Source organism: Amphiura filiformis, chromosome 2 (assembly GCF_039555335.1).
Source record: "Amphiura filiformis chromosome 2, Afil_fr2py, whole genome shotgun sequence".
Classification (NCBI taxonomy): Eukaryota; Metazoa; Echinodermata; class Ophiuroidea; order Amphilepidida; family Amphiuridae; genus Amphiura; species Amphiura filiformis.
In genome coordinates this window covers 33,445,966-33,473,260 of record NC_092629.1, presented here as the reverse complement: position 1 = coordinate 33,473,260, position 27,295 = coordinate 33,445,966, and the positions used below count along the sequence as shown (strand labels likewise).

Sequence of the window (27,295 nt, the reverse complement as noted above, 5' to 3'; positions counted from 1 at the left end):
AAAGAACAGTGTAACTGTTTCACATGCTGATTTAGTATATGGACAAACATTGCATAAATTTAATAAACTGGAATTTGACCAAAATTGGTGCAATTCTTGTGAAATCTCACAATGTCCCTTTAAAAAAGATTATCGTAAATAATTTGGCCTCAACGACTATCAAAGGCCCCCTTCATTCATAAAGCTTATTCTCAGTTCTATTATTACTATAATTAATGCTAATCATGAATTGATTGAATGAACTTGCCTACCCCGCATAGCAAGTAAAGGCCTGGAAAAAAATGTTCATTTCCCAGGAATGTAGACAAATTTTCCTCCAACATATCAGGATTACCCACCATTTCTTATGTACTTCATTATACAAAAAAGCATAATTTCCCTCCAGATTACCAAATTTCCCACAAATGAGATTCCATAATTTGCCCATTTTTCCAGGCCTGATCAAGTACTTTGAAGAAAAACAAATAACAATGCTATTATGTAATACCATGTATTTCCAGGCACTTTGATACAGAGAAAACTTATTTGTTACATTTTCCGGCAAACTTATTGAATTCAACATACACTCACATACAATAGTGTGTTAATCACACAGAGTCACTGTTTATGCTGTATATGTTGTATATGTTGTATATATATTGTATAATACATTCAGCAGTAACTGTTGCCCCCCTATTTAATGTACTCAACCTTATTAGCACCCAGGCCACTTTATATCGACACTTTTGTGGCAAAACATTCAACTCCAATAGCTGCTAGATGTTAATGTACAATATAATAAACATCTCAAAAAAGTAACTACCCCCCCTTAAATCATGGCCATTATTCAAAAACTGGCTATTGTATTACAAATCTGTAAAATGCGTTGGAAGCAGAATTTATATCTGCGCATTTTGACACCTCATTTGATACGATAGCCCAGAAAACAATAAAACACCGGTCAATTTAATGTAGTGAGGTCCAGATTTGAAAGTTGCACTTACATACAAATTTTTACAATACAAAAACACTCAGATATCATTACACATATTTCCATCCATTACAGTGAATGCAAAATCAATAGAATTTACTGCAACTTTAAAATCTTGGGCTACATTGATTTAAATGTACGCTGTGACGTGAATATTTGGTCAATTGCTACAAATGAGATCTCAAAATGTGCAGAAATAAATTCTGCTTCCAACGCATTTTACAGATTTGTAATACAATCACCCGTTTTTGAATAATGGTCATTATTTAAGGGGGGTTAGTTACTTTTTTTGAGATGTTTATATTATATTGTACATATTTAACACATAGCAGCTATTGGAGTTACAAGGTTTTGCCATAACAGCGATGTTATGCTGCTTTCATACTGCATGCCGTTTGCTGCTGAGCAGAGTGACGCTTTATTGTGTCACTTGCATTTTTCTGATATCAGAAGGACATTCCTTGTCTTCAGAATGTAATTCGATAGGTCTGATGTACTCTCAGCTTCCTCAACAGCATGTTAACAAAATCTCAAAATATCGATCTTACTGAAACCCTACCCAAAAGCTACAAAAGCCTACAGCTGTGCAAGTATCCGAAAGTTTCAAAAGCATACAGCTGCACACGCATCCCACATGATCCGATTGCATCATCATGCAAACACACATATAAGTACGGAAAACTGGCCAAGGTACACCCCCATGGCATGCTATCCCCGCTTATTTGTCTAGCATAGGAGGGGTCCGTGGCTCAAAACCACACCCAAGAAAACAACTTTTCTCTTCATCTTCTTCCTTCCACTTTGCCAAAAATCCTCCAATAAGTTAAAGTTAAGGGGTACTACACCCCTCGATAAATTTGTGTCTATTTTTGCATTTTTCTCAAAACTAATAACACACTGGTAACAAAAGTTAAGTATATTATAGGGGCAAGGATTCCAGTTACTACAATGGAATTTCAGTGATCCAAGACAAGCGGTTCGTTATTTATGATAAGAAATGAGGTACCGCTAGGATGTACCTCATTTCCTATCATATATACTGAACCGCTTGTCTTGAGTCACTGAAATTTCAGTGTAGTAATTGGATTCCTTGCCCCAATAATATACATAACTTTTGTTACCAGTGTGTTATTATTTTTTGAGAAAAATGCAAAATAGTCACAAATTTACTACAGGGTGTAGTACCCCTTAACAGATTAAAAACTTGTAAAGTTCACAGTGGTGGGCACTAATTAGGTTGAATACACTGCAATTGCATGTATGCCACCTATGACATCATCAAGAAAAGTTGTTGATCCCCTAGCTACACTGATTACACACAACTGTAACGATTGTATACAGCTTTACTACATGACTTGTATGATGTCACGGGTGGTGCAAGGCTTGATTGCCGAATATAGTAAAGATCTCACAAAAAGTAACTCAGCCGTTATAAACACAGCACATTTTAACATATCATTTATTACAACTGACAGAGAATTGTGAAGGTGACAAATTCACATTTTCATGAATTGTATTGATTTAACCCCATGAGAACTACCTGCTGATTGGCCAAAAAGAAGTTTTCATTATCAATTGGCCCAATCAGCAACATTGTTAGAATAATTTCACCAAATTGGGGTGAATTATTTGCAAAGCTCCATTCTGATTGGTGATTAAAGTGAAGATATTATGTAATTGACCAATCAGAGGCAATGTTAGATCGGCAGGTAGTGCTCAGTGCTTGTGTTTAATATGCAATACGCAGATTTATTGTATCACCCAAAAGGCTGATATAAATAATAATGAATGATATTGCGTGAACAGGGTATCAAAATGCGCATCAATAAACTGCATTTCTGTCTATGTTAAAATGTTGTATGATTAATAATTCTGATTTATGAAGCAATAAACTTATTTATGACTGAGTTACTTTTTATGAGGTCTTTACATTTAGTAATTTAGTGATAAAGTTGTATTATACAGGAATGGCTGGTGTTGCACAATAATGAATGACAGTTATAAACACACTTTTACAAGATCAAATATATATATAGAAAAAATATTTAGTTTTGTCTGGTTTGTTCAATGGGACATTCCATTTGAATTCCACACCCCTACTGAGAAAAATTTGTGGAATTCCGACCAAATTTCAGCTTGAGTAGTTCCAGCTTCAACCATTTTCATCCATAAATGGTGCAAAGGGTGACAAAGGTTTTGGAATTCCAAATAACATTTTCTAATTTGAGGCAAAAGCGTATAAATCCAAACAGATTTTACATAATTCTCTACTCAAATTTATCATAAAATAGGCAAAATTTGCTGCTGTAATCCCTGTCACAAGTAAAGTAGGACTGTTTTAAACTGCTACACTATAGTCTATTCAGTATAAGATGGCATATGACCCTGTTCTTGTTCTAGTCAAATAATAGTTGTGGCAACATTCACTAAGCTACCACACATTTTCCAAAAGTTTTGTATACCATTTGAACTTTGTCGCCCCTAAGGACCCTGTGTACTTTCTAAAGGTCATGTGCCATCTTATAGTGAACGAACTATAACCAGCGGAGTGTGTATTTTAAATGGAATACCCCATTATTTCTTGCAGCACTAATGGTCACTGTACAGAAATCATCTTCGTCTTGTTCCTCCAAACCCTGTCACAAGAAAAAATTATAGAAAACAGGTGTTAAAATATCTTAAACATTACAACATGTTAGAAAAACAAAGTACTCACATGGTCCATTTATCCAATTCCATTTTTCGGATTTTTTTTTCTTTTCCCAACTCAACACCTCAAATAGAAACCGGGATGCACCAGATGCAAGACAGTAATGTAACCACTATTCTTTGGTTCACCTCAAGTTTGGTAGTGACGTCAATGCTTTTTGCATTTGCGCTGCAAGCGTGCCAACAAACTCTGTACACTCTGCATGATTAAGTTCATGTGTACAATTTGGTAATGCAACTACAGAAATATATGCCTACTTCACTACCAAACTTTAATTGAATGAATTGTAAAGTTGCCAAATTCTCTCTTAACCATTTGTCTTTCTATGGGACAGGGCAATGTCAAAAGTTACAGGGAAAATCTTCAAAAGTCATCCAATTGGGCTACCAAATCAAGGGATTTGGCAACCTGGAGTGGCTCGACACAATTTTCGAAACTTACCTGATGCAGTCCGTGTTCCGCTAGAGAACCCTCCGCCTCCACCCCCAAAGCTGGATCCTCCTCTACTGAACCCTCCAAATCCAGAGCCACCCCAGCCTGAGTTGTAGCCACTTCTGTAGCCATATCGTGGACGATTGTAGCCATAACCTCTGTTGTAGCCACCATATCTGCAAAAAAGAAAAAAATGCAAAAATTGTAATAATTGTACAACTATTATACATATGCCCAAGGACCAGGAACACAAATGGCATGCCCAAAAGTGCTTTCCCACTCGCACGCACTAAAAGTCCCCAATTTGCAATAAATTCAAAAAGTGTAAACCCATTGCTATGGTAATTAATCCTGTTACATCACTACTTCTATGGTGAATAGACACATGATCATTGGACTATCCTTTACGATTTTGACTTCTACACCCTTATCTTTTGCCCAAAATTCCCCTCCCATACTCCCACACCAGAGCAGATATCTTAGCCTTCCCAGAATCCTTTGCAACATAATGCATCACCTCGCCACATCAAATGCCACTCATATTACTTTGTTTTCAGGTTGAGAATAGACTGGCTAAACATGGGCCAATAGTCAAGAAATAAACATATTTTGCCAGATCTGGTGTGTTCTAGGTACTTTTTTTTTGCACTATTGACCCGGCACTAGATAGCAAATCAGTACAGAAAATTGAAATGGAAGAATCCAAAGAAATGCATTGTAGGAAGTGTTCGATATCTTTGCTGCTCATCCCCTACCATTACTCACCCTCTGTTATTTCCAAAGAGATATCCTAGAAGTCCTCCAGCAGCAGCTCCTGTCCAAAATCCACCTCCTCCTACTCCAGCTCCTGTTGATCCTATTCCTGCTGTACTGCTCCCTGTTGTCCCTGAGCATCCCCCTGAATTACCTGGTGAATAGAGGCGGGGATTACCCCTCCACCTCCCCACCCATCGCCCCTGACCCCAGCAGTTACCACTTTGGTCATCTGGGTAGTCTGAAGTAAGCGGGTCAGTTAAAGAGGTTAACACAGAATACTACAGAATTTGAATGACATGTGCCCAGTGGAGGCAGAAGCGTATGTTTTAATATGCATGCATCTCACTAGTTATTTGATTATACCTCATTGCTTGTATGTAATATGTATAGGGATGCTGGAGCGAGGGTTCCTGTCATTCCGTGATGCACTTTCTTTTTTCTGGGTTGGCGCTGCGGTCTGGCGAAATCAGTCCCTCCAGTATTTCTGTTTCTTTGAAATTATTTTTGTGTAGTTTTTAAGACTGTATTTTAAGTACCGGTAGTAATTTGTAGCTTTAAGTTTGTATTTTTCATGGTTTGTAAAGCGCCTTGAGACCCTGTTGGGTTAAAGGCACTTAATAAGTGCAGCTTCTTCTTATTATTATTATAAGCTATTATATTTTAGGGGGAATGAGGATATTTTGTGCCTACTTTAAATGGACATTTGCATATGAAGCACCACACAAAATTATTTTAATTTCAGGCTATTTTAGATCAAATTGAAGGTGCATTTTGGTATATGATGGACTACATGTAGTGTGCGCAAAGTGCAAAAAAATGTACAATCTTAATCTATTTTGCCCCAAAAGTTATTTTGGTTAAAAAACAAAAATGCACAGGGCAAATATTTCTTTACTTTAACTTCTATTGGGATTTTTAGGAGAGAATGCCCCTTCATGGAAAAAATCCTATTTTGCTTTACTTTCGAATCAGCTTTCTGCCAAAACTAGTTTACTAAGAGGAAAATCTAAATATTGCATGTAAGTTGAAAAAGGTTTGAATGACTTGGTGCCACAGCAACAGTCATCACCAATAAAGGTCTCCATCTTTCTAATTTGACAATCACTTCACGATTGGACCCTGGTTTCCATGTGTGTGGTGGTGGTATACATGCTACTTGATGACAGAACATGTGTACCTCGGACTCCTGCAGGTTATATAAGCCCATCACTGACTTACCCACGTCAGCTCAAAGTTGTGGGTTCGTATCCTTGCAGCATTAACATGTTGTGCACTTATGCAAGGCTCTTCACCCCTATTGCCTCTCCCCACCCGGCCCCCATCTCAACACAAAGATTGACAACCATGAGAGTTACCAAATAGCGCGGAAAAGGGGTCATTTTTTTACCAGTAGCGAGGACCTTGAAATTGGGAAAATAGGGGGTATTTTATTCGGACAGTCCGCGAAATTTGACTGTGAAATCAGCAAAATAGGGGGTATTTAATTTACACTGTCCGCGAAATTTGGATAAAAGGGGTACTTGGGAAAATCCGGTAATTTTATGTCAATATTTAGTGTCACTGAAAAGGGGTGTTTGAAATTCTAGTCATTGAAAAGGGGTGTTGGAAATTCTAGTCATTGAAAACCACAAAAAGGGGTTGTTTTGGCCAAATTTTGTCCTTGATTTTGCATGAAAAAGGGGGGTAAATTTGATGAAAAATCATTGCAAAGGGTGTCTTTAAAAGATTTGGTAACTCTCATGGTTGCCAACTTTTGTGTTGAGTTGGGGGCCAGGCTCCCCACCCAGGTGCACAAATGGATACTGGCTTTCAATGCAGGGAAGGTAACAGACTCTCTGTGGAGGAGGTGTAGTGATCCCCAGCAGCAACATTACATGGAGAAGTCTGGCTCAATCCCTTTGAAAGAGAGATGGGCACTTTAGCCTGTGAACACAAGTTCATTCCCTTGACCTTTTTTTATTTTTTTTTAATCAAAAGGATATTCAGTTGGAGACGTAGCTACACATGTGCGATATATACCATAGATGATGACCCCTACAATAGCTAGCATAATCCAATCTCCTAGTCCAGAGGAATGCTTGTGTGAACTGAAATAATGACAACAAAATGATGCAAAGTTATAAGGACTAAACATGTGTGATATATACCATAGATGATGACCCCTGCGATAGCTAGCATAATCCAATAAGGTCCACTTTTTCAGTAAAAACATTAAAAATCACCCCTTTATTTGAAGTTACGATTCACAAAAGGTCCACTTTTTTCAAAAAATCTTCTCTTTTTTGCTTACAAACGTGATCAAAGTGGTACATCTGAACACTAGACCCTCCCTCGGGTCCATGGAGAACGACTGGCAATGTCGATTATATAACGTTAAATAAACCCGATACATGGACCTCCCAATCTGTAGACAAGTTGCCTTCCACTTCCCAGCATTTTGTCGGAATTCACTTTTACCGATCCTGGGTCAGACAAGTTTTCTATATATCACGTCCGTGGTCTCACTGTCTTGCCGTTTGTGTAAGCGGCTACTTAGCCTGACCAATCAATGATCTCAGCAAGCAAGGCGATATTTGAAGTGGTTTTCATTGATAGTCTATTGATCATAACCTAGCTCCATGATCATAACCAACACGCGCGCAAAATGACAATAGAACTGAGTCATGCATGTTATGTGCCTACCATATCTGAATTAACAATGGGGCGGGGCTATCATAATTGACGCCACAGTCAAGTTACATAGCTTGATAATTATTTGGAAGGGACTTTTCTATTCAAAATGTAAAAAAGTCTCAGATTAGGAGAGCTATTATAAAAAAAAAAAAGTAGGACTGTAGATTAATTGAGCTTTCGTCGACACACAATGCTCCAGGAGCATTATAACTTTGTTGCTGGCAGTTAGGGCTTAGTGGTGTGTTGGTATTAATCTGTGGAGTAAAGGGGAAGGTGGTTTAAGCACCGTGAGTATTTACCCAGAGATGGAACCAAGACTGTGGGACAGTCTACTGAACACATGTGTGAAGTAACTCCAACATAGAGGAAGCCAAATCTGTTATAATGGGCTATTCCAGTTGCAATCCATACACCCCCTATGGAAGACATGACCTTAATCTTCCACACAGGGAGCATGAATTTCAAATGGGGTTACCTGAATAAGGCGCTTCCATTTGAAAACTATACCACCTGTGTTGGATATTCAGGTCATGTCTTCCACAGAGTGTGTGTGTATTTAAACTTAGGGGAATAGCACAATTCTTACAAGCAGTGTTACTTACCCATAATAATCATGACTGCTGCCATAGTTGTCGTTACCATAGTAACTGTGTTGTTTCTTATACTGGTTGTTATTCATCCCTTCTTTGGTTAAATCTAGTGTATACTCCAGCTAGAAAAGATAGAGGGATATGACATGTATGAGTAGGGATGTAGCTACGTACGGCGGGCAGTGGCAGACGGCAGAGCCCGGCACTCAAATTTAGAGCCCATCACTGATAAAAAATTTAAGCTCTTGCACCCAGCACTCAAGTGTCAAAAATTGCAAAATCACATCAAATTTGGCCAAATTTAGGCAATTTTCAATAAAATTGTCAAGTTCACAAAAAATTCCAAATACCACCCAGCACTATCTCAACTTTCGACCAATATCGCATGACACATGAATGCATCAACCAATCATTTCCTATCAACTAGATCTATTATTTTGCTAATTAATATAGAGTACTCGATCATTAACTTTTGGTGATGAATTAATTCAAAGCAATAATTATTGACAGCAATGCATGTTCTAAAAATGTATTTTGTGGCTATCGCCATGGTAAGTATAAATGCAAAAGCGATGAGTGATGCATCGCGAAATTCGGCAATTACCCCTTGCTTTTCAAAAGCGGTGCATCACAATCGCTCAGCGATCAAATATAAATTCAGCTTAATACTTACCCCACAAGATCCTTTGAGTACATACTCATCATCAGGATGATCATAGCCCTCACATGTGACTTCAATGCTACCAAATCGATATGCATTATCCATGTCAGATTTACACTCCCAAAAAAAAAAAAAAACCATAGATGGTTTACAATATAAAAATACTTCTTCCACCCAGGGGCGTAGCCAGCTTTTTTGGTCAGGGGGGGGGCAAAATAAAATTTTTGGGGCACAGACGAAAATAATTACAGTCTTTGAGTTTCAAAAAAGGCTCTAATGGGACGATACAAAATTTTAGTATTTTCGCCCATTATCAGGATGGAAATGGCTGTACCTTTACAATGTGTGCGGCGTAGTGTGTAAAAATTTGTATCTTACACTATTTTGGCCCATGATCAGGCTGAATTTTGGTAGAAAAAGGGCTCCTTTTCCCTTTCTTTTCCTTTGCCCTCCTGATTTTCTCTTTCATTTTTTGTCAGAGGGGCAATTTTTGCTTTCATTTTTTGTCCCATTGAGAAACTGGACTACCAAAATTAGCCATGATGTAATGCATCTTTACATGGATCTGGCTTGTGATTGGTCGTCAGATCTCCAGATGATTTAAATTCAGATTTAAATAATCCGGGAGTCCCGGCATGTGCTATTACCCAAAATTGATTTATGATGGAAATATACATGGATTTCACTACATAGCATACACAACAATCTGTGGAATATGCAGCACTTTGTGTTGGTGGTGTTTAAACATAGGGGTGTACATACACTCCCCCCTTCAAACACACACACTGCACCTACCTGGGCATCATAGCCATCTGAGCCTCTGTTATAACACTGAACAACTTGAGGTGTAAATGCTGAACAACCTGCACTACCTCCGACACACCCCCACCCCCCCACCCCACACACACACTGCACCTACCTGGGCATCATAGCCATCTGAGCCTCTGTTATAACACTGAACAACTTGAGGTGTGAATGCTGAACAACCTGCACTACCTCCGACACATTGCAACTGTCATAAAAACAAAAATATATCAATTTATGTACAAACATTCACACTCATTTCATATCATGTTCCTCTTACATTTGAGGCCTACCATCCGTGTTGGATTTACTTTGCATAGCAATGTTCTTAAGATATTACTTTTATTAGCATATTTGACCATCCACCACAAAGCCAGGGTAAAGTAGCCAGTGCTTATTCAGAGTGCTTACAAAAATCAATAGAAAACAAAGGAATTTTGAACAAGAGCATTTTTTGAGCACCTAGATGTGATATATTATTTTAAAGCTTGTTTTAAAGAGATTGCAACTGTTTAATAATCTAAGAAACTGAAAATTGCGACTTTACACTGGGTTTGTCATTGATGGTCACATAAACTGTATACTGTGTAAAATATTGAAAATTACAATCTCAAAAGATGAAAAGATAATATTTGAACTATTTCTGACTTTACAAACATATTCAGCCTTTTGACCCCTCCCCCAAATGAAAGAACTTTCATTTATAGAACATCATCAAACTTTTGGTTTGTTCCTAATGCCGTACTATTACGCTGACTTTCGTATTCGGCGAGGAGGACGATTTCGACCTCCTGGTTTGTGTACAAACAGAGAGGTATACAAGAGACCGTTCCGCTTGTCCAAACACTCAAGTATCAGAATGATGGTCCACAATAGCGTGATTCACGTAACATGAATAGGGATTAAAAAGCTGTCACGTAGAACCATGTGCTTCTATTGTCCAATTTGCCATCAAGATTTAATATGGAAACAGTTCAGACCCAGAACAGGATCATGTCAGAAATTAATATTTTGTTCTGGGTCTGATTATTCAGACTAGTTTGTTCCATAAGCTTTAACAAATGTATGTAGACCTCTGAGGCTCTTCAGATCTTTCAGCGAAAATGTTTAAGTTTTATCATTTTATCTTTCAAGAATTTCATGCTTCTTCCTCAGACATCATACCTGTTTAACAGGACTTGACCTGCGACCTGTCGTCATTTTCCCATTATACAGGGTCAATGTGTTGACACCGCTCAGACGCACTTTATCACCACTACCTGAATATGAGAACAGTAAAACAATGTATGAAAGTGATTAATGATTTATCAATATCTTTAAAGGAGACAGAAGCAGAGACTGCCTTTTGAGGAGAGCGAGAGCAATCGCTCTCTACGTACTGCTCTCCTTAAATCTGATATACATTTGTACATGTAGGAGTGGATTTTAGCTCATCTAAGTTGACCATTCTCTCCTTACATTCTATGGTAAATGCTCTAAACAAAATTTGCAATTTCGGGGTACCCGGTTACCCGCCTGAAAAATGCGCTGGGTACCCGGGCACAAAATTACCCGAAAATCACACCCCTACTATAGCCAAAATAACAAATTCTCGATCATGAGAGGATGTACCTTCTGCGTCAGCGTACTTTTCATAGAATAACACGATCGCGTGACCTGCATGACCGAACCTTGACCTTGCCTAGCAAGCGACCATGTGATTGGTCAATTCTCAAAAGCTGTGTTTGCGCCGTAGGCGCTGGTCTTTGGGTAGTGCGATCGGCGCAAATAACTGCGTGGTGTTATCGATAGAGATTTTGTGTATCGCCATGTCGGAAGAAAATACTTCCGACAATCGACATGTATCGACAGTCAACAACCTGACAGCGTGGGAAATATCTTAACTTGCCCATTGATCACCAACCGACCTCCAATTAAGCTTACCCAATTCATCAAAACAAATGCTCTACTAAGATCCTGCGTGTGGCATTACTGCTCTACCTCACGTGATCTGCACAGTAGTGAACAGTACTGAACATTATGTCATGTCATGATATTCCAAAGCTGTAATTGGTTGGAAGGTGCCCATGTCACTGACATGATAGTTACATACAATGTATATGTGTTTGTCCATTTATTATGTTATTATTCACATCACTGTGATGACTTCTTTTGCATGTCACATAATTTGTGAATTCTATGCTGAGTATGCTCCTCGTTGAGGGGGTATGTCTTAATATAATGGTGTATAATACTTGTTGAACTGTGAACTTAAGGTCAACAAACTTGTGCTATTTATATTTCAAATGTTTAAGCTATCAGCGGCTAGTGGCTTTTGATGTTGTGACAGTACATCGTTTGTGTATCGATACTACCATTGAGTGTTCCAACATGTCGGAAGTCTGTGAGTTTTCCGACTATCGACACTTTCGACAGTCGATAACAGGCCTAATGATCGAGAATTTATTATTTTGGCTATAGTGACACACTGTGCTATACTAATTTATCAGTTCGTCATTATTTTACTTACCGTACTAAAATCGTCATTTTGTGTACATTTTTCTGGAGTAATCGTCAGACATCAACAAGATGAGGCAGCCGCCATATTGTAATTAAATACATATACTTGCAACACTGCCAAATTGATGATGTGCAGCCAAATTGTGTTATCAATAATTTATCAGTATATTTTACAAGTTTTATGAGGTAATTGATTATAAATATTAAAAATAATATGATTAGAATAAAATTGAGCAAAAAAGCAAACTAAAACAGTACCAACTGACCAGCAGGGAAACTTTGAATGGATCTTAAAAAGATTCAAGTAGTGTACATAACCAAGGAAAATAAATGTTAAAAACTGTTTAATATGTACAACAACATCCAAAATTTAGGGTTAAAAAGACAAAACAACCTAGAATAAAATAGCATGGGTATTTTCCCTTTGTTTGAATTTACAAAAGTTATTTTATTATAAGTTTTTTAACTGTAAAAAACCCAGAGTTAATCCACCAGTCCTTCAACTGCTACATACGGTCATTTTGTTCCGCATAATGTTAATTATTTCGAGATCGGGGCCGAGAGACTTAGGCTATTCCAGCCGTTCAACAAATTAAGCAGGTGACGTATCATGGTACCTTGCAAGCTTGAGGCTCCATGAAGCCGGCGAACCAGTCAGTCGTCAAAACAACTTTGATCAAGCAAGATCGCAGAATTACAGGACCTATTACCATTTTTAAATGGTCAGAATTTGTACTTGGCACCTGTGTTTCCGGTTAAAAGTAAGCAAATTATCTTTCAAAGATACATAAATGTTAGCCAAGCTACATTGTAACCAAATTTGACAATTTAAAAATTGTTTTAAAGCGTCAAAAAAACAGTCAACGGATCTCTGACTTGGGCCGGTATGGTTCCCCAGTCTACCTTATGATCCACACAGTAACTATTGTGTCGTCGTGGATAGTTAAGTAAGGTAGATTTGTTTTCCACAATGAAATCGGACATATTGAGTTCGTAAATTATGGTATTATAAAATTGGAAATTTAGATATCGGCCTTTAAAAATATTATTGACAATGTTGAGAGTTTGAAAAATGTCTCCAAAAAAAGAAGATGCCAGTTATATTCTGGTCTGAAACTATTCGACAATATTTTAAGCGTTTATTACAAATTAGCTTAACAAACACAAATTGTGAAAAAAAATCACCGGGCAGATTTTTGGCTATTTCTCCATTACAACCCTGCCCAAAAGCGTCTCCTTTTGACATGACACGTCATATATATTATTTTTTACAATACTAAAATCCAGTTAGTCAGCACAATGACAATAATGTAGGTATGCCAGGCAACATGACCTTAATTAACACATTTGCTAGTCAACCAAATTTGCCTAGACATAATATGTATTTTACATAGAAATTTAAAAGAACAGGCTGGTCAAGGAAACCTACATAAATATGTTTTCTATACTTCACTTGACCCAAATATATGATTTTTGTGGTGATAAGACAATCGCACATGGAATTTTAGAGGGATTTTGATAGCAGTTCCATTAAAAAAAAGCTGCTATCATCATGAGACTAAGATCTAGAAACACCACCAACATATGCAGTTTTGGGGAATTTTGCTAGCAGAATCTTTTTGATGAAAGTAATCTTTGGCAAGATGTTACTTTGCTACGGAAAGTGCTATGACAAAAAGGTTTTCAGTTTTGGCTTTCTTTACACAAGGGCTTTAATTTGATATATAAAATGATGCAGTTTGATGGCAAATTTGAATTCACCTGGCATACCTAAAATAATGTCAATTATCAATGCTTACCAAAAAGCTCTTGCTCCATTGAAAAATGTTGCCAACAGTAGCACCACACCAGTGATATCTTGTATATTAAGCTTTGCCATCCTCATTTACCATAAATTGTAATAATTAAAATGTTCTGCAATGTTCTCTTATTGGGTGCAAAACTTCAATTTCATTGTATTGAGTTCATGAAATAAAAAGAGTTCATGACATGAGTTTTCTAGTTGCACTTCCTTTCTTTGATGAATGCAGTGACTGATCACGAGCTTAAAAATTTGTCTACTCTAACCTCCATCAACAACTTAAAAAGAATGATATTCACTTCGATATTCTGATGCAAGAATTGTAAACTCTAGAAATTATATAAGCTTAAACATTACGTGTAACAACAAACTGCTCGAGTTCGTCATAAAATCAATACAGGATGATTCGGGAATTCCCTGTGCCTAATAACAGGTTGTAAATAACAAAATTCTGCCGCTAATTGAAAAAATAGTTACACAGTAAATTTCAAATCGGAAAACACAATCTCCATTAAAGTGTTTGAAAATTTATGAATGTTAACTTTGGTATTCTATATTTTTATCGAAAACAATGTTTTAGGAAATATTTCAGCCAAAATATCAATATTTTTTAAAAAGTAGTCCATAATTTAGCGGATGAATAAGGTACACCTCAGCGGAAGTACCAGGTCAAAGGTTTGCGTCAGAGGGTCAAAGGTTGCTTGCTCCATCGCTGAATTTTGGGACTGCTTGAAACTGAGAGATTTTCTCTCAAAATTCCTTAGTAACCATGGCGACAACAAATGCAGTCATTGATTGGATCAAAGAAATAAAACATACAAATTTTGTTAATATGGATGGCACTAATCCTACAGCGAAAATGGTAGATAACGCACGATTCGGTGGTTATGTCGGTAAGCTTAAACTTTTTTTCAGTTGTAACATAATTTACTCAAAATAAAATTCAAAAAAAATAAAATAAAGCGAACTTGAGATGCTTTCAAATTCAATTCAGTATTTACTTCCAATTTGAACTTACTCTTAATTCTATACTATTTTATAGCAAATTTAGTACTTCTGCTCTGTCTGATTATCAGATCACGTAAAAAAAGGGGATTCAACAAGAAGATGAAGAAAAAGAGAAGAACTAGCCTACATTGTTAAAGGCCCATTCAGTCAGAGCACAAGCAAACTTCTGTACAAATTCAACTTATGCAAATGAATCAACCACAGGCTCAGCTCATTATAACCCAATGACATCACCAGCTCAAATTACACCCCATTGAAATACATGTAACTGATCATGTAAGTGGAACCAACATTACTCAAATTTCAAGGCCTTTTTGTAAAAAATTACAAGTTTTTCAGAGATTTTCAAAGTTTTTCTACGTAAGTTTAAGGTTTATTCAAGCTACTTGTGTAGAAAGTACAAGTGGAGACAGTCAAATGTTGATGGACAAACATAATATGCATGAGCATTTTTCATAGTCCAGAACAAATTTTCTTGAAATTCCATGCACCTGATTGGTCAGTTCAGTGCATGGGGTTGTAATGTGAGCAGCTCTGTGTGTACTGTTGGTTGGTGGTTTCCCAACTGTGCAATTGACAGGGTTCGAATTTGTTTAAAAAATTTGCGTAGCAGTTTTTGGCTAATTCATCATAACAGGATACTTCCATATACTAAAGCACTATAAAAATTGCTATACAAATGCAAAATTGGGTAGCAGTTGCTTCAAAATAAGGAGCAAACTGCTATGCGATACAGCCGAATTCGAACCCTGGCAATTGAACATCATGGTGGTGGTACCTGGTGTGTTCTCTTAATTTATTTGTACAGTGCCAATGGTGCAAGTTTGCTTGTGCAGAGATTGGTCGACTACAACGTGAACGCAAAATCTTACAATCATTAAAATACTTGATCTTGATGTAGATACTGTCTCCAACACTCCTTGCGGAGCCAGATAGGTGCATGCGCTTCATTCATGTAAATTAGTCTCTATTTGCTAGTTCTTGATTTCTTGTAGGTGTTTTGTCACGCTGGTTTTAAATTGAGTGGGGGTCTAGAATGTCAACCAAATGATTTGGTAGCTCGTTCCACTCTCTAACTGGGTAGGAAGGTGTACACCCGGGGGGGTCACTCCCATTGTGGCCTGTATACCATCGCGATAATGAAAAGCAGCGTAAAAAGGGTCGTTTTTAAAGTGGGTAGGCATGATCCTTGGCGTATCGCGTTTAGGGTGTCAAAAACATGAAAAATTGGAAAAAAGGGTAGCAAAATTGCAATTTCTTAATACGCGGAAATGAAATTTAGGGTATGAAATTTGATGTTAGGAATGAAATCCCTGTTTAGGGTGTCGTTTTAGCCAAGGATAAATCCTTGTTTAGGGTGCTTTTCAAAAGTTGATTATCGCGGATGGTGTACAGGCCACAATGGGAGTGACCCCGAGTGTACATGTATTTGTCTTTGTTGGCGTGGAGTTGTTGATATGCTGAATGGTTGTGGAGCCATGATTGGCGCAGAGGAGGCTGAAGCAGATTTCCGGCCGGGTAGTGATAGGTGACGGATGCAGCTTTATGGAGAACTGTGAGGCGATGACTGGTTCTTCTGGTTTCAAGTGAAGTGAGATCAAGGTCATCTGTCATTTTGTGACACATCCTTAGAGCTTGAGTGGTAATCACTCTGAATGAACCTCGCTGCTCTCTTTTGAATCATTTCAATTTGATTTTTGGCTTTCTTAGTGTGTGGATCCCAACATGATGGAGCATATTCTACCAGTGGTCTGACAATGGTCTTATATGCCAGCTCTTTGGTGCTTTTAGGACAAGAGTGTAAGTTCCTTTTAATGAATCCAAGCGACCTGTTTGCTGATGCTGTGATGTTATTTATATGCTTGGACCATGTTAGGTTGTTGGTAAATTCCACACCTAAGTATGAATGACTAGTTGTTTCCTTTAGCACTGATTCACCTAGCTTATAGCTAAATATTTTGGGTGAACGTGCGGGTGTGAGTCTCATAAGGAAACATATGCTTGGGTTGAAATGCATCTGCCATTTTGATTCCCAGCTCATGAGTGTGTTTAAATCATTTTGGAGTTCTGATGCATCAAAATCATTTTTGACTTCTACTAACCAATCACAAGTGAGTAATGGTTGGAACCACTTCCGCGTTCCACACCCCCACACCCCCACACGCTGGTGTACATTCTGCAGTGTACACGGAAAATTTTTACTATAGTTTCAAAATTCAATTCTTTGATCTTTCTCATTGCAATGCCTGGAGTTCCTTCCTTCCGTTAAAGTGCAGACCACATATGGATAATCACACTGCGTTGGTGGCTCATGCGTGGAGCAACACGTGCTGAAATATCGGGTGCAATATAGGCCTATACATGTACATGTGCAAGTAAAAAGCTGGCTGCAAGATGCTACAGTTGTTGGGCCCTCAGCGCAGATTTGAATGCGTTGAGGGTTGGGAAGGTTGCCGGATCACTCTCCAAGATGTTCCAATCCCTAGTTGATCTTGGGAAAAAGGAGTTGGAGTAGGCAGCTGAGTTGCAGTGTTGGCACAGGAAAAGAGATGAATGACCTCTGGTTCTGGATGTAGATGGAGTAAGGTAACTCGACCACTCGATGTCAATGAGGCCAAACCTGATTCGGTACATCATCTGTAGTCTGCTCAATCGGCGACGATAGGCGAGCGAGGGCCACTGAAGACGTTCCATCATGGCTGTTACACTTGCTGTTCTGTCGTAGATTCCAGTAACGAATCTTGCCGAGCTCCGCTGTACCTGCTCCAACTTGTTGGTGTTACGTTGTGTATGAGGATCCCATGCAGAAGATGGAATACTCAAGGATGGGTCTTCTGAAAGTCTTGTAGCTGGTTTCTTTGATGTTCTTACTGCAATGACCGAGGTTGCGACACAAGAAGGCTTTGGTGGAACTAGCTTTCTTGGACACTGCATCCACATGTGTGTTGAATTTCAGTTTGGAGTCCAGGTGTAGACCAAGGTATTTAGCTGACTCTACCAGTTCCAACTCATGTCCATGGATGGTGTAAGTACCGTTGACGTTGATAGGTTTGTGCTTGTTTGTGATACGCAGGACCTGGCACTTGGTAGCGTTAAACTTCATTAGCCATCTAGATTCCCAGTCTACAAGAGGATCCAGATCATTTTGGAGTATATATGCACCGGTATGTACAACAAGCTGTCGTCGGCAAAAAGCATGGAGAATTAAGAATAACAGCGGACCAAGGACACTTCCCTGCGGCACACCAGATGTCACTTTGGATTCTACACTACTCTGGCCTTGAGTAAGACTTGTTGTATGCGGCCTTGCAGAATGTCCCTCGTCAGGTCCAAGATGTTACTACGGACACCATAGAATTCTGCCTTCCTGAGGAGACCGGACACATAAGATCTATAAAACTAGAAACATGCAATTTGGCATGGATTTTATCCTCCTCGTGCTATTTTAATGCTCCTTCTAGCTACTCCAGAGCTCTAGAAAATGTGCAAGTTTTCTATGCACTGAAAAATATTGAAGTTTATGTATCAAGAAGAGTATTGGAACTGTACAGTGTGCAGACCTGCTGTATTTGGCATACTTCAAATTGGATAGCATGTGATCATGATGAGACTCTTTGTGACTTTTCAACTTTGATTTTGTCGACATCAGGAGTCTATAGGCCTCAAAAGCAGAGTCTTGCCGACAACAGCACTACATAAATTTAAGTGTACATTGCAATACAACAGTTTGTATCATTTAATCATGCATTGTTTTGTCATTTACTCTCTTTTAGGGTTAGTGTGGGCAGCAATGCATGGTATTTTCATTCATCCACCCTCAGCAGGAATGGCTCTACTTAGTGCAGCCAATAAAACAGCACTGTTTGGTAGGTATTCATTGATCAGTTATCCCAATTGGCACTACCAGCCAAATTATCAAGTTACAATATTAACCCCCTGAGCACTACCTGCCAATCTAACATGCCTTTGATTGGTCAGTTACATTTGATTGGTCAGTTTCACTTTCACCAATCAGAATGGAGCTTTGTAAATAATTCATCCCAATTTTTTTGCGTGGTGAAATTATTCTAACAATGTTGATGATTGGGCCAATTGATAATGAAAACTTCTTTTTGGCCAATCGGCAGGTTGTTCTCTACTCAGTGCAGCCAATAAAACAGCACTTTTTGGTAGGTATTGATTGATTGGTAGGTATTGATTGATTAGTTACCCCAATTGGCCCTACCAGCCAAATTATCAAGTTATCACGGTTGTTTGATGTGATCATTTATTAATTTTTCTAACAAAACATTATTACAATGTTCAATTCTTGACCTGAATAATACCAACAGCTATCACACTAAACTGTATACACAGTCATGTATATTTTATAGCAATTTTTAACACAGATATTTGTTTCTTTATCAAATTATTCACCTTTTTGCGGTAATTTTAATTGTATAAACTGTAAATTTGTGTTCAAATTGAGGACGCTATTTACATATATTTCAAATTTGAATTAGCCAAATAATAAGAGTTCGATTCACGATAAAAAGTTGTTTGAAAATTCCCTCGTCATTTGTTAGTCTGTTTACTGATGTTGTAATACCATTTTACAAGTGTCTACCCCTTGTAAAAATGCAAACAAGATTTTATATAAATAGCGCCACCATTGTCCAACTTTTCTTTAAAATGACTCACTGTTAATGCCATCAAACAACCGTGTTACAATATTAACATATTGAGCCAATAGTAAGCATAGTCAATATAGTCAAAGCATAGTCAATGGAGCTCAAGGGGATTAGTAGGCCAAAAAGTGCCAAGAGATCTAAATATATGCGTCATTTTGATTGGGTACACAAGATGACTATATCATGTAATCAACCAATCAAGAGCTCTGGAAAATGGCATTCATAACCTCATAAATATACGCGAAGCCTGTGATCCAATCAAAAGAAATTGATTGCCTGACTGTGCACTTATTGCGCAGTCATTAATAACTCACAATGACTCCTGGAACACGGTATTCATCACAGATACGCGCTACAAACAATAACTTCTGTGCGCACGTGTGTGTATGAGCTAAGTATTATTTATGGCAATGCAAAGCGCCACACAATGCCGTCACGCTTCTGTGATTGGTAGCTCTTGTTGCCGACCAGGGGTAGCATTAAGGCCCGAAAGTCCGGGATTGTTTTCCCGTGTTTTACACTCCCGAGCTTGCAGAAAATCCAAATACATGGGGTGAAAATTAAATCTCGGGGGTGAAAAATATTTTGCAGTGTAGTCAGGGGTAGGAGTAAGGTCCAACAGTAGAGGGTCAGAGTTCACTCCTGAGCTTGCACATATTCCCAATATAGAGGGTGAAAAATTCATATTTTTTAAATTTAGGGGGTCATTCACCCCCGTTCGGGGGCTAAAGCTACCCCTGTTGCCGACGCTGATGTCAAGTTTACCTGGTCAATTTTTTTGTAGTGTAGGTTATAAATAACAATAATTAAAACTGTTTAAATTTAACAGCATTTATGGCATAAAACAACATAAAATGCCATTGCGATTTGTTCAAAATAACAGATATGACGGTAATGAATGACCTCAAAATAGATAGTGCGCAGTTATTATTGTCAAATTACATGTAGTGCTCTTGGGGTTTAAATAACTGTTAAGGGCTTTTTTTTTCTCACCCCCAACTTGAATGAACAAACGAGACTGCCATCCTAGTCAACCAATAATTTTATACAAATTAAAATGTTGTGAGGGAGGTGAAAAAGTTTTTTTGTGTGAGGGTACCCAATTTGTCGTAGAAGCAGTGGCGTAGCTGCCAGGGGGCAGGGGGGCAATTGCCCCCCTGGCAAAAATTGCCTATTTGGGCCCCCCCCTAGTGCAACGAAAAATGAGGAAAAAGAAGGAAGAGAGAGGAAAAAGAGAGGAGAGAAAGGGGAAAGAGGAGAGGAGGGGCAGAGAGATGGGGAATCCATATGATATGCAATACCATGCGATCATTATCAATAAGCCTGGCAAAATTGTCTATTTGGGCCCCCCCCCAAGTGGGAAATTTGGTGGATTTGGACCCCCGCCCCATACAGTCTTGCCCCTCCTGGAAAAAAATCCCAGCTACGCCGCTGCGTAGAAGTAGTGATGTAACAGGATTATTTACCGTAGCAATGGCTTTACACTGTTTTTGAATGTATTGTCCTGTACTATAAGCAGGATGGACTCATCACCTGTGTATGTGTGCAAGGAGAGTAAAAAGTATTCAAAATTCAGTTCAGTGGTTCTTGAGATAGCTCTTGATATTTTGAGAAAATATCTCAAAATTTGGGACTTTTTATGTTGAAGCCTATGGCTAGCATGCAGAGCATTATAAGGGACCGTTCACAAACACTTGTAAGGGGGCTTGATGTGAAATATTTTCATCGCGAAAATTTTTAGGGCCCCCCCCCCCCTCCTTTACAGACCTGAATAATTTCAGGCCCCCCCTTTTGACATGAAAATTATGGGTCAACCCCATAGAAAAGCATATACACTTAATTTTTCCAGGAAAATTTGTGGTCATTTTTTCAGGCCCCCCCTTAGAGGGTAAAAAATTTCAGGCCCCCCCTTTTGCATCAGCACCCCCACCAAGTATTTGTGAACGGTCCCTAAACTGTTTCATTCTTTTGTTCCAATAGCAATAATGGGTGCCACATTTGCCGGGACAACATCAGCTTTAGCCAGTGCAACAGGACATGACAGGAAACTGAATTATTTCGTTGGAGGCTGCACTGCTGGGACATTTCTGGGAGTAAGAAGTAAGTGCAATTCTCAATTTCATTTCAGTGTAATGGAAGAGTTTAACCTAGAGCCCGAAGTTCTCCGTTTTACGGAAAACGGAGAAATTTCACGGAAAAGGCATTTTGCAACAACAGGCAAAATACAATACAATACTTATTTTGATCTAATTTCCAATGTTCATTCAACAAATTGATCAAATATTTCACTGAAATTTACTTCAAATTGATCATTACTTGCCTTTAGAGGTCATATATTTGCATTGTCATGACTTTTTTCTTTGGCTATGCCGGCGACGGATTTCGCATTTGTTTTTAGATAGAAACATCATACTGCATACATTTTTGTTGTTAATATGAAAAAATGGATTTTCCTAGAGTGGGTAAAAATGGTCATTTTTAGAAAACGGAAGACAACACAGAATTTAACATTTACAAAACGGAGAACTTCGGACTTTACATGTAGTTTAACCTCAACACTACACTATTTTTTGCTCACCTGGAACGTATTCACTGGTTCGACTAGCGTCTTCAGCCGATCTTGTCTTGTAGGTGTACTGTCCCACGCCCCAAAGTCGGAGATAACTGGACAGGATCGGTGGTAGTACGATGTGATTTCTGTGTTTACTTGAGGTAGTGCTTGATGATTGTTGTCTTGAATAGCTTGTTGCTGGTTGTGTTTGTCGTCTCTTCCGGTAGTGAGTTCCAGTTTCTGGTAGTGAGTGGATGCTGTGATTATATCTTGTCTACAATTGGGATATCCCTCACTGATGATGTCAAATGATTGACAGAATGATGTCATAGGATGTTATGATGTAGTGCCGGCCCCCTGGGCATCAGCAGATTATCCCGGGATGTTTTTTTTGGGGGGGGGGAGCACTACATTGTAACATCTTATGACGTCATTCTGTCAATCATGTGACGTCATCAGTGAGGGATATCCCGATTATAGACAAGATATCATCACAGCATCACCATCTGCTGAAGACGCTAATCGAACTAGTGAAAACGTTCCAGGTGAGCGAAAAAATGGTGTAGTGTTGAGGTTTAACTCTTATTCATAAACTCAATTATTTTCTCTACCACTACGTATGAATATCCACTTGTACATTTCAGGGTGTATCCACCATTCGTATATATAAATTAATAGGCACCTACCTTCCTGCCACTGAGTGGTGAAGATCGACACCATGTACTATTACACAATGAAAGAAAGGTATCGCTTGATTGTAAATTGAATAAAATAATCATGTGAACCCTTCTTGACCTGGCTTTCAGTACACTATAATACAATACATAAAAAACTGTGCAGTACTAATTCTGGCGATTATAAAATAGTGCCATGATGAGGACCTCTAGCCACTTGTATACATTGTATGCAATATTTTGTTGAAATCAGCTTAAAAGACTTCCACATGTATTCACAGTGTTCTACCAAGCACACTGCATCGCTACATCTCTCCTGCAACCTATATGTTTTCAGCTACAGTGGAAAACAAACAGGATTTATCAGGTCTTTAATATATGTAATGGGCTATTCCATTTAACATCCACACTACCCCTGTGGAAGATTTTGGAAATATCATTCAAAGGGGAGTATGAATTTCAAATGTAATTGGTCAGGGTTATTCATTTTGAAACCATACTCCCTCTGTATTATGGCTTCAACTATATCTTCCACAACTGGAGTGACTATTTCAAGTCGAAGTTACCAAACTGTCTATTCTATTCAAAACTCATACTCCCTCTGTGGAAGACTTTAGCTAAATCTTCCACAGGGGCAGTGTGGATTTTAAATGGAATAGCCCAATGTTTAAAATATATGCTTTGGGCTTGAAAAGCACTTTGTTTTATTAGGATTCATGAATTTTGCATTAACAGATTTTGTGTTAAGGGGGTACTACACCCCTGCCCAATTTTGTGCCTATTTTTGCATTTTTCTCAAAAATTATAGCCCATTGGTGACACATAAGATATGTATATGGTCATTTTCACAGTAAAGGGTGTAACTTTTGATTTTTAGAGTCAAAATTTCAAACCACTTATATATGTTTCTGTTTACTGAAATCATGCATAGAAGCAACTTAAATTCCAGTAAAATAATGTTTCAAGGCTTAAACCTTTTGATTTCTAATAAAAATTTGACATTTCCATAACATTTTGGTTAAAATCTAAGAAAAAATGTATTTTACATAACGTCAGAAAACTATGACAAGAAAGCTGTAATACATGTGAAATCCCATTCCAAAGTAAGTCAACAGATATAAGTTAAATTTTATACCATGTTTTGCTATGTTTGTAATTGCAGTTTTGAAAATTTTTAACATCAAGTGTCATTTACAATGGAAATTTCCAAACCTGAAACATATTTTTTAAGTTTTAATTGGGTGCCTAAAATAATTTGAATGTCTAACTTCATGTACAAATACTACTTGATGAAAGGAACCTCCCAGCCAAGTTTCACAGAAATTGGAGTTATTTTTAGAATTGGCAATTCAAGCGATTTGTGTTTCGGAGGCTTCAGTTAACAACACAGGTGATCATAAAAGTAAAATATTTGGCTAACTACTACAAGTTGACATAAAAAATAGGTAAAAATATCACAATTACCCATTTTCATGCTTTGCTTCTAAGTATTGAATTTCAGTTGTGACAAAAATTAAATTATCACAGCAAGTCATTTTTTTTGTTTGGAGGCTTCATGTTAACAATGGCTAAACACTGCAGGAGTGGTTTTTTTGAAAACAACACTGTTGGGATCATCTAAGCTGTTATTTTCTTGTGTGTATTGAATCAATGATTCTATCGGCAGATATTGTAGATTTATAGCATGTTAACTTTTTCACCCATTTGTTAAGTATGGTGTTTTTTTCATGTGAAGCCTCCGAAACAGGCTTTTTGGGTATCAGTATATTTTTCAAACATTAACCATAATATCAAAAAAATTTTTAATTTATGACATTCTGCACATATCAAGTAACGATTACAATGCAGATATCAGTATGAAACACCAATTTAGATATGCATAGATGATAATTAATCTTATTGTTGTTTGGAGGCTTCATTTGTTTCGGAGGCTTCAATTGTTAACGGAAAGTTTGTATTGGGTCCCATTTTCAAGCGGTGATATATATCTCCACGCTTTAAAAACAAGTCACTTGAGGATCTACTTTGCTACATTTTGATAAATAGATTGGATGAGCTCTTTTATTTATATTTGCACAAGCTTGCTGAACAGTTTGTTTCGGAGGCTTCAAAAAGTTAACGGAAAAACGGCTCTTTGAAGTCAAGATTTTATAAAAATTTTAAAAGCTTGCAAATCGACTAATTTTTGTTACCCATTTTAAGTTAAGATAACAACTGTTATGAATCAAGAAGAAGTGAAGAAATAACCAAGAATTATGAACCAAAGCTACACCCACAAAGTTTGTTAACATTTGTTAACGGAAAATGAAGCCTCGAAGCGACAAATATCGAAGTCCGGTTCTCAAAAATACAGGGCTGTTCACAATTAAATCTAATGTGGCAGTGTTTACTGAACATATGACTGTACTTTCAGGATAAGAAAAAATATCCATGAACTAACTGAAGAAAACACAGGGTTTTACAAAAATGTTACTGTTTTTTATAGTTTTTCAAAATGGCAATATTAGGTACAATTAAGCCTGCTAAAACTGAGCGCAGTAACTCCCAAAGCTGATTATGCTACCCAAGGTAGCTGCTAACTAAATGACTTATGTGGCCAAAAATCATGGAATTCTGTGGCTTTATTAGAATACTACGGATTAAAATGTTAAAAATCCAAAGTTACACCCTTTACCGTGAAAATGACCATATTATATGGGCAAGGACTACAACTACTGCACTGGAAATTTTATTTCAGCACAGACAAAAGTTGTGGAGTTATAGTCAAAAATGAGGGAAAACCAATATTTTCAGTGCAGTAGTTGTAGTCCTTGCCCCTATAATATATACATATCTTACTTGTCACCAATGCGCTATAATTTTTGAGAAAAATGCAAAAATAGGCACACAATTGGCCAGGGGTGTAGTACCCCCTTAACAGTTTTACAATGTATGAACCAGTATACCATAGCATATATAGCTGGTATGTTCCCCCAGTGGTCAAAACAAAAATATGCTCTAATGTTTGTGTTTTTTATATACCGTACTTTCTTCACTACAGGCAAGAGCATAGCCGTCGGAGCCCAGGGATGCGTCTTCTTTGGTGGACTTGCAGCACTAAGGAAATTTTATGATGAAAATGGATGGGAGTTCAGATAAAATATGACAAAAACTAAACTAGTGTGTTATTTTTATTGCATGCAATGAGATTGTTGACAACAAAAACTGTACATGTTTCAAATGGAGCAACGTGAGAGTTTCTGTGACAGTGAGTCGATGACAGCCAGATATGGGTTAACCCTATGGGCACTACCTGCCAAATTACCAGCCTCTAAGAGCTACTTTGATTTGTTACAAAGAGGACAATATCATGCATTTAGCCAATCAGAGATATGGTAAGAATGGTCAGTAGGGATGAAGGGGATAAAGCTTAACAGTACCAACAGATCTAAAAGCTCTATTGTGATTGGTTACTCAGATGATTATATCATGGAATTAACCAATCAGGGGCTTTGTAAGAAAAGCGGTAGTGCCCATGGGGTTAATGTCCATGCGACAAGAATTTCATCTCAATGTAGAAGATACTCGGATTCCAATTTAGATCAGGGATTCTCAACTTGTTGTGGAATGGGCTATTCCAGTTGAAATCCATCCACCCTCTGTGGAAGACATGACCTTAATCTCCTACATAGGGTTAATTCAAAATGGGGTTACCAGAATGGGCGATCCATTTAAAATCTACGCCCCTATGAGGGAGATTAAGATCATGTCTTCTTTGTAGCAAGATGTATCCCTCTGTAGTCGAGTATTATCATAGGGGAGGTCAGGGTGTATGAATTTCAACAGGAATAGCCCGATGCAACACCGTTTCTTGCAAATCATACCACATGTGATCCTGAAGGTGAGAATATTGTGTTACATATATGACATATCCCCATAGATCAATATTGCGTCGTTGGATAGGAAAAATCTCCTATGTGATTTTGGCCCTGAACATGTTTAAAACAGGAGGTTTGCTTTAAACATGTTCAGGGGCCAATGACACATAAGAGGTTTTTCCTGCCCAGCGACAATTGACGCTTCACCAACTGGCAAAGTCCAGCATCATCTGTTAATGAGGGACAATCATTCCATGAAGTGCAAGAAATGAAATTGCTACATATTTTTCACATCTAAAACGCAAAGGCACACGATGTAATGTTTGATTTGTTAGTCACAATTGATAGAACAATCTCTCATGAATATGCAAGAAATCTAATTGCATAGAAAGCACAGGGACTCTGCCTGTTGGTGCGCTATCTATACCTCTGCAATCTATGCATATCTCATCTTACAGTCTTTGGACACTAAATTTAGAATTTTTTGAGGTTACAACAATTGACCTACAACTTGGTAATCTTTTGAGATCAAGACCCACAAGTTGGAAATTCCTGATTAAAATATTTTCTCAAGATATTTGTAATGGACTTCATTGAAAGAATCACAATATTCTAAAAAGATTTCATGGGATGGATTCA

The 27,295-nt window shown here is 37.9% G+C and overlaps 2 protein-coding genes across 2 annotated transcripts; one reads left to right on the top strand and one right to left on the bottom strand.

Moving 5' to 3' along the window:
- Positions 1 to 2,160: 2,160 nt before the first annotated feature.
- Positions 2,161 to 13,913, bottom strand: LOC140171538 (store-operated calcium entry-associated regulatory factor-like). Its single transcript, XM_072194811.1, has 9 exons — positions 13,895 to 13,913; positions 10,761 to 10,855; positions 9,712 to 9,804; positions 8,805 to 8,915; positions 8,144 to 8,253; positions 6,851 to 6,955; positions 4,878 to 5,111; positions 4,122 to 4,288; positions 2,161 to 3,606 (listed from the first exon to the last, which is right to left on the bottom strand). The coding sequence occupies exons 1-9, from the start codon at positions 13,911 to 13,913 to the stop codon at positions 3,581 to 3,583; spliced, it is 960 nt and encodes a 319-aa protein (XP_072050912.1). The 3' UTR covers positions 2,161 to 3,580.
- A 655-nt stretch (positions 13,914 to 14,568) lies between these two features.
- LOC140146102 (NADH dehydrogenase [ubiquinone] 1 alpha subcomplex subunit 11-like) lies at positions 14,569 to 27,231 on the top strand. The gene is made up of 4 exons (XM_072167855.1): positions 14,569 to 14,789; positions 18,678 to 18,770; positions 21,555 to 21,674; positions 25,840 to 27,231. The coding sequence occupies exons 1-4, from the start codon at positions 14,666 to 14,668 to the stop codon at positions 25,935 to 25,937; spliced, it is 435 nt and encodes a 144-aa protein (XP_072023956.1). The 5' UTR covers positions 14,569 to 14,665; the 3' UTR covers positions 25,938 to 27,231.
- The last annotated feature ends 64 nt before the right edge of the window (positions 27,232 to 27,295 follow it).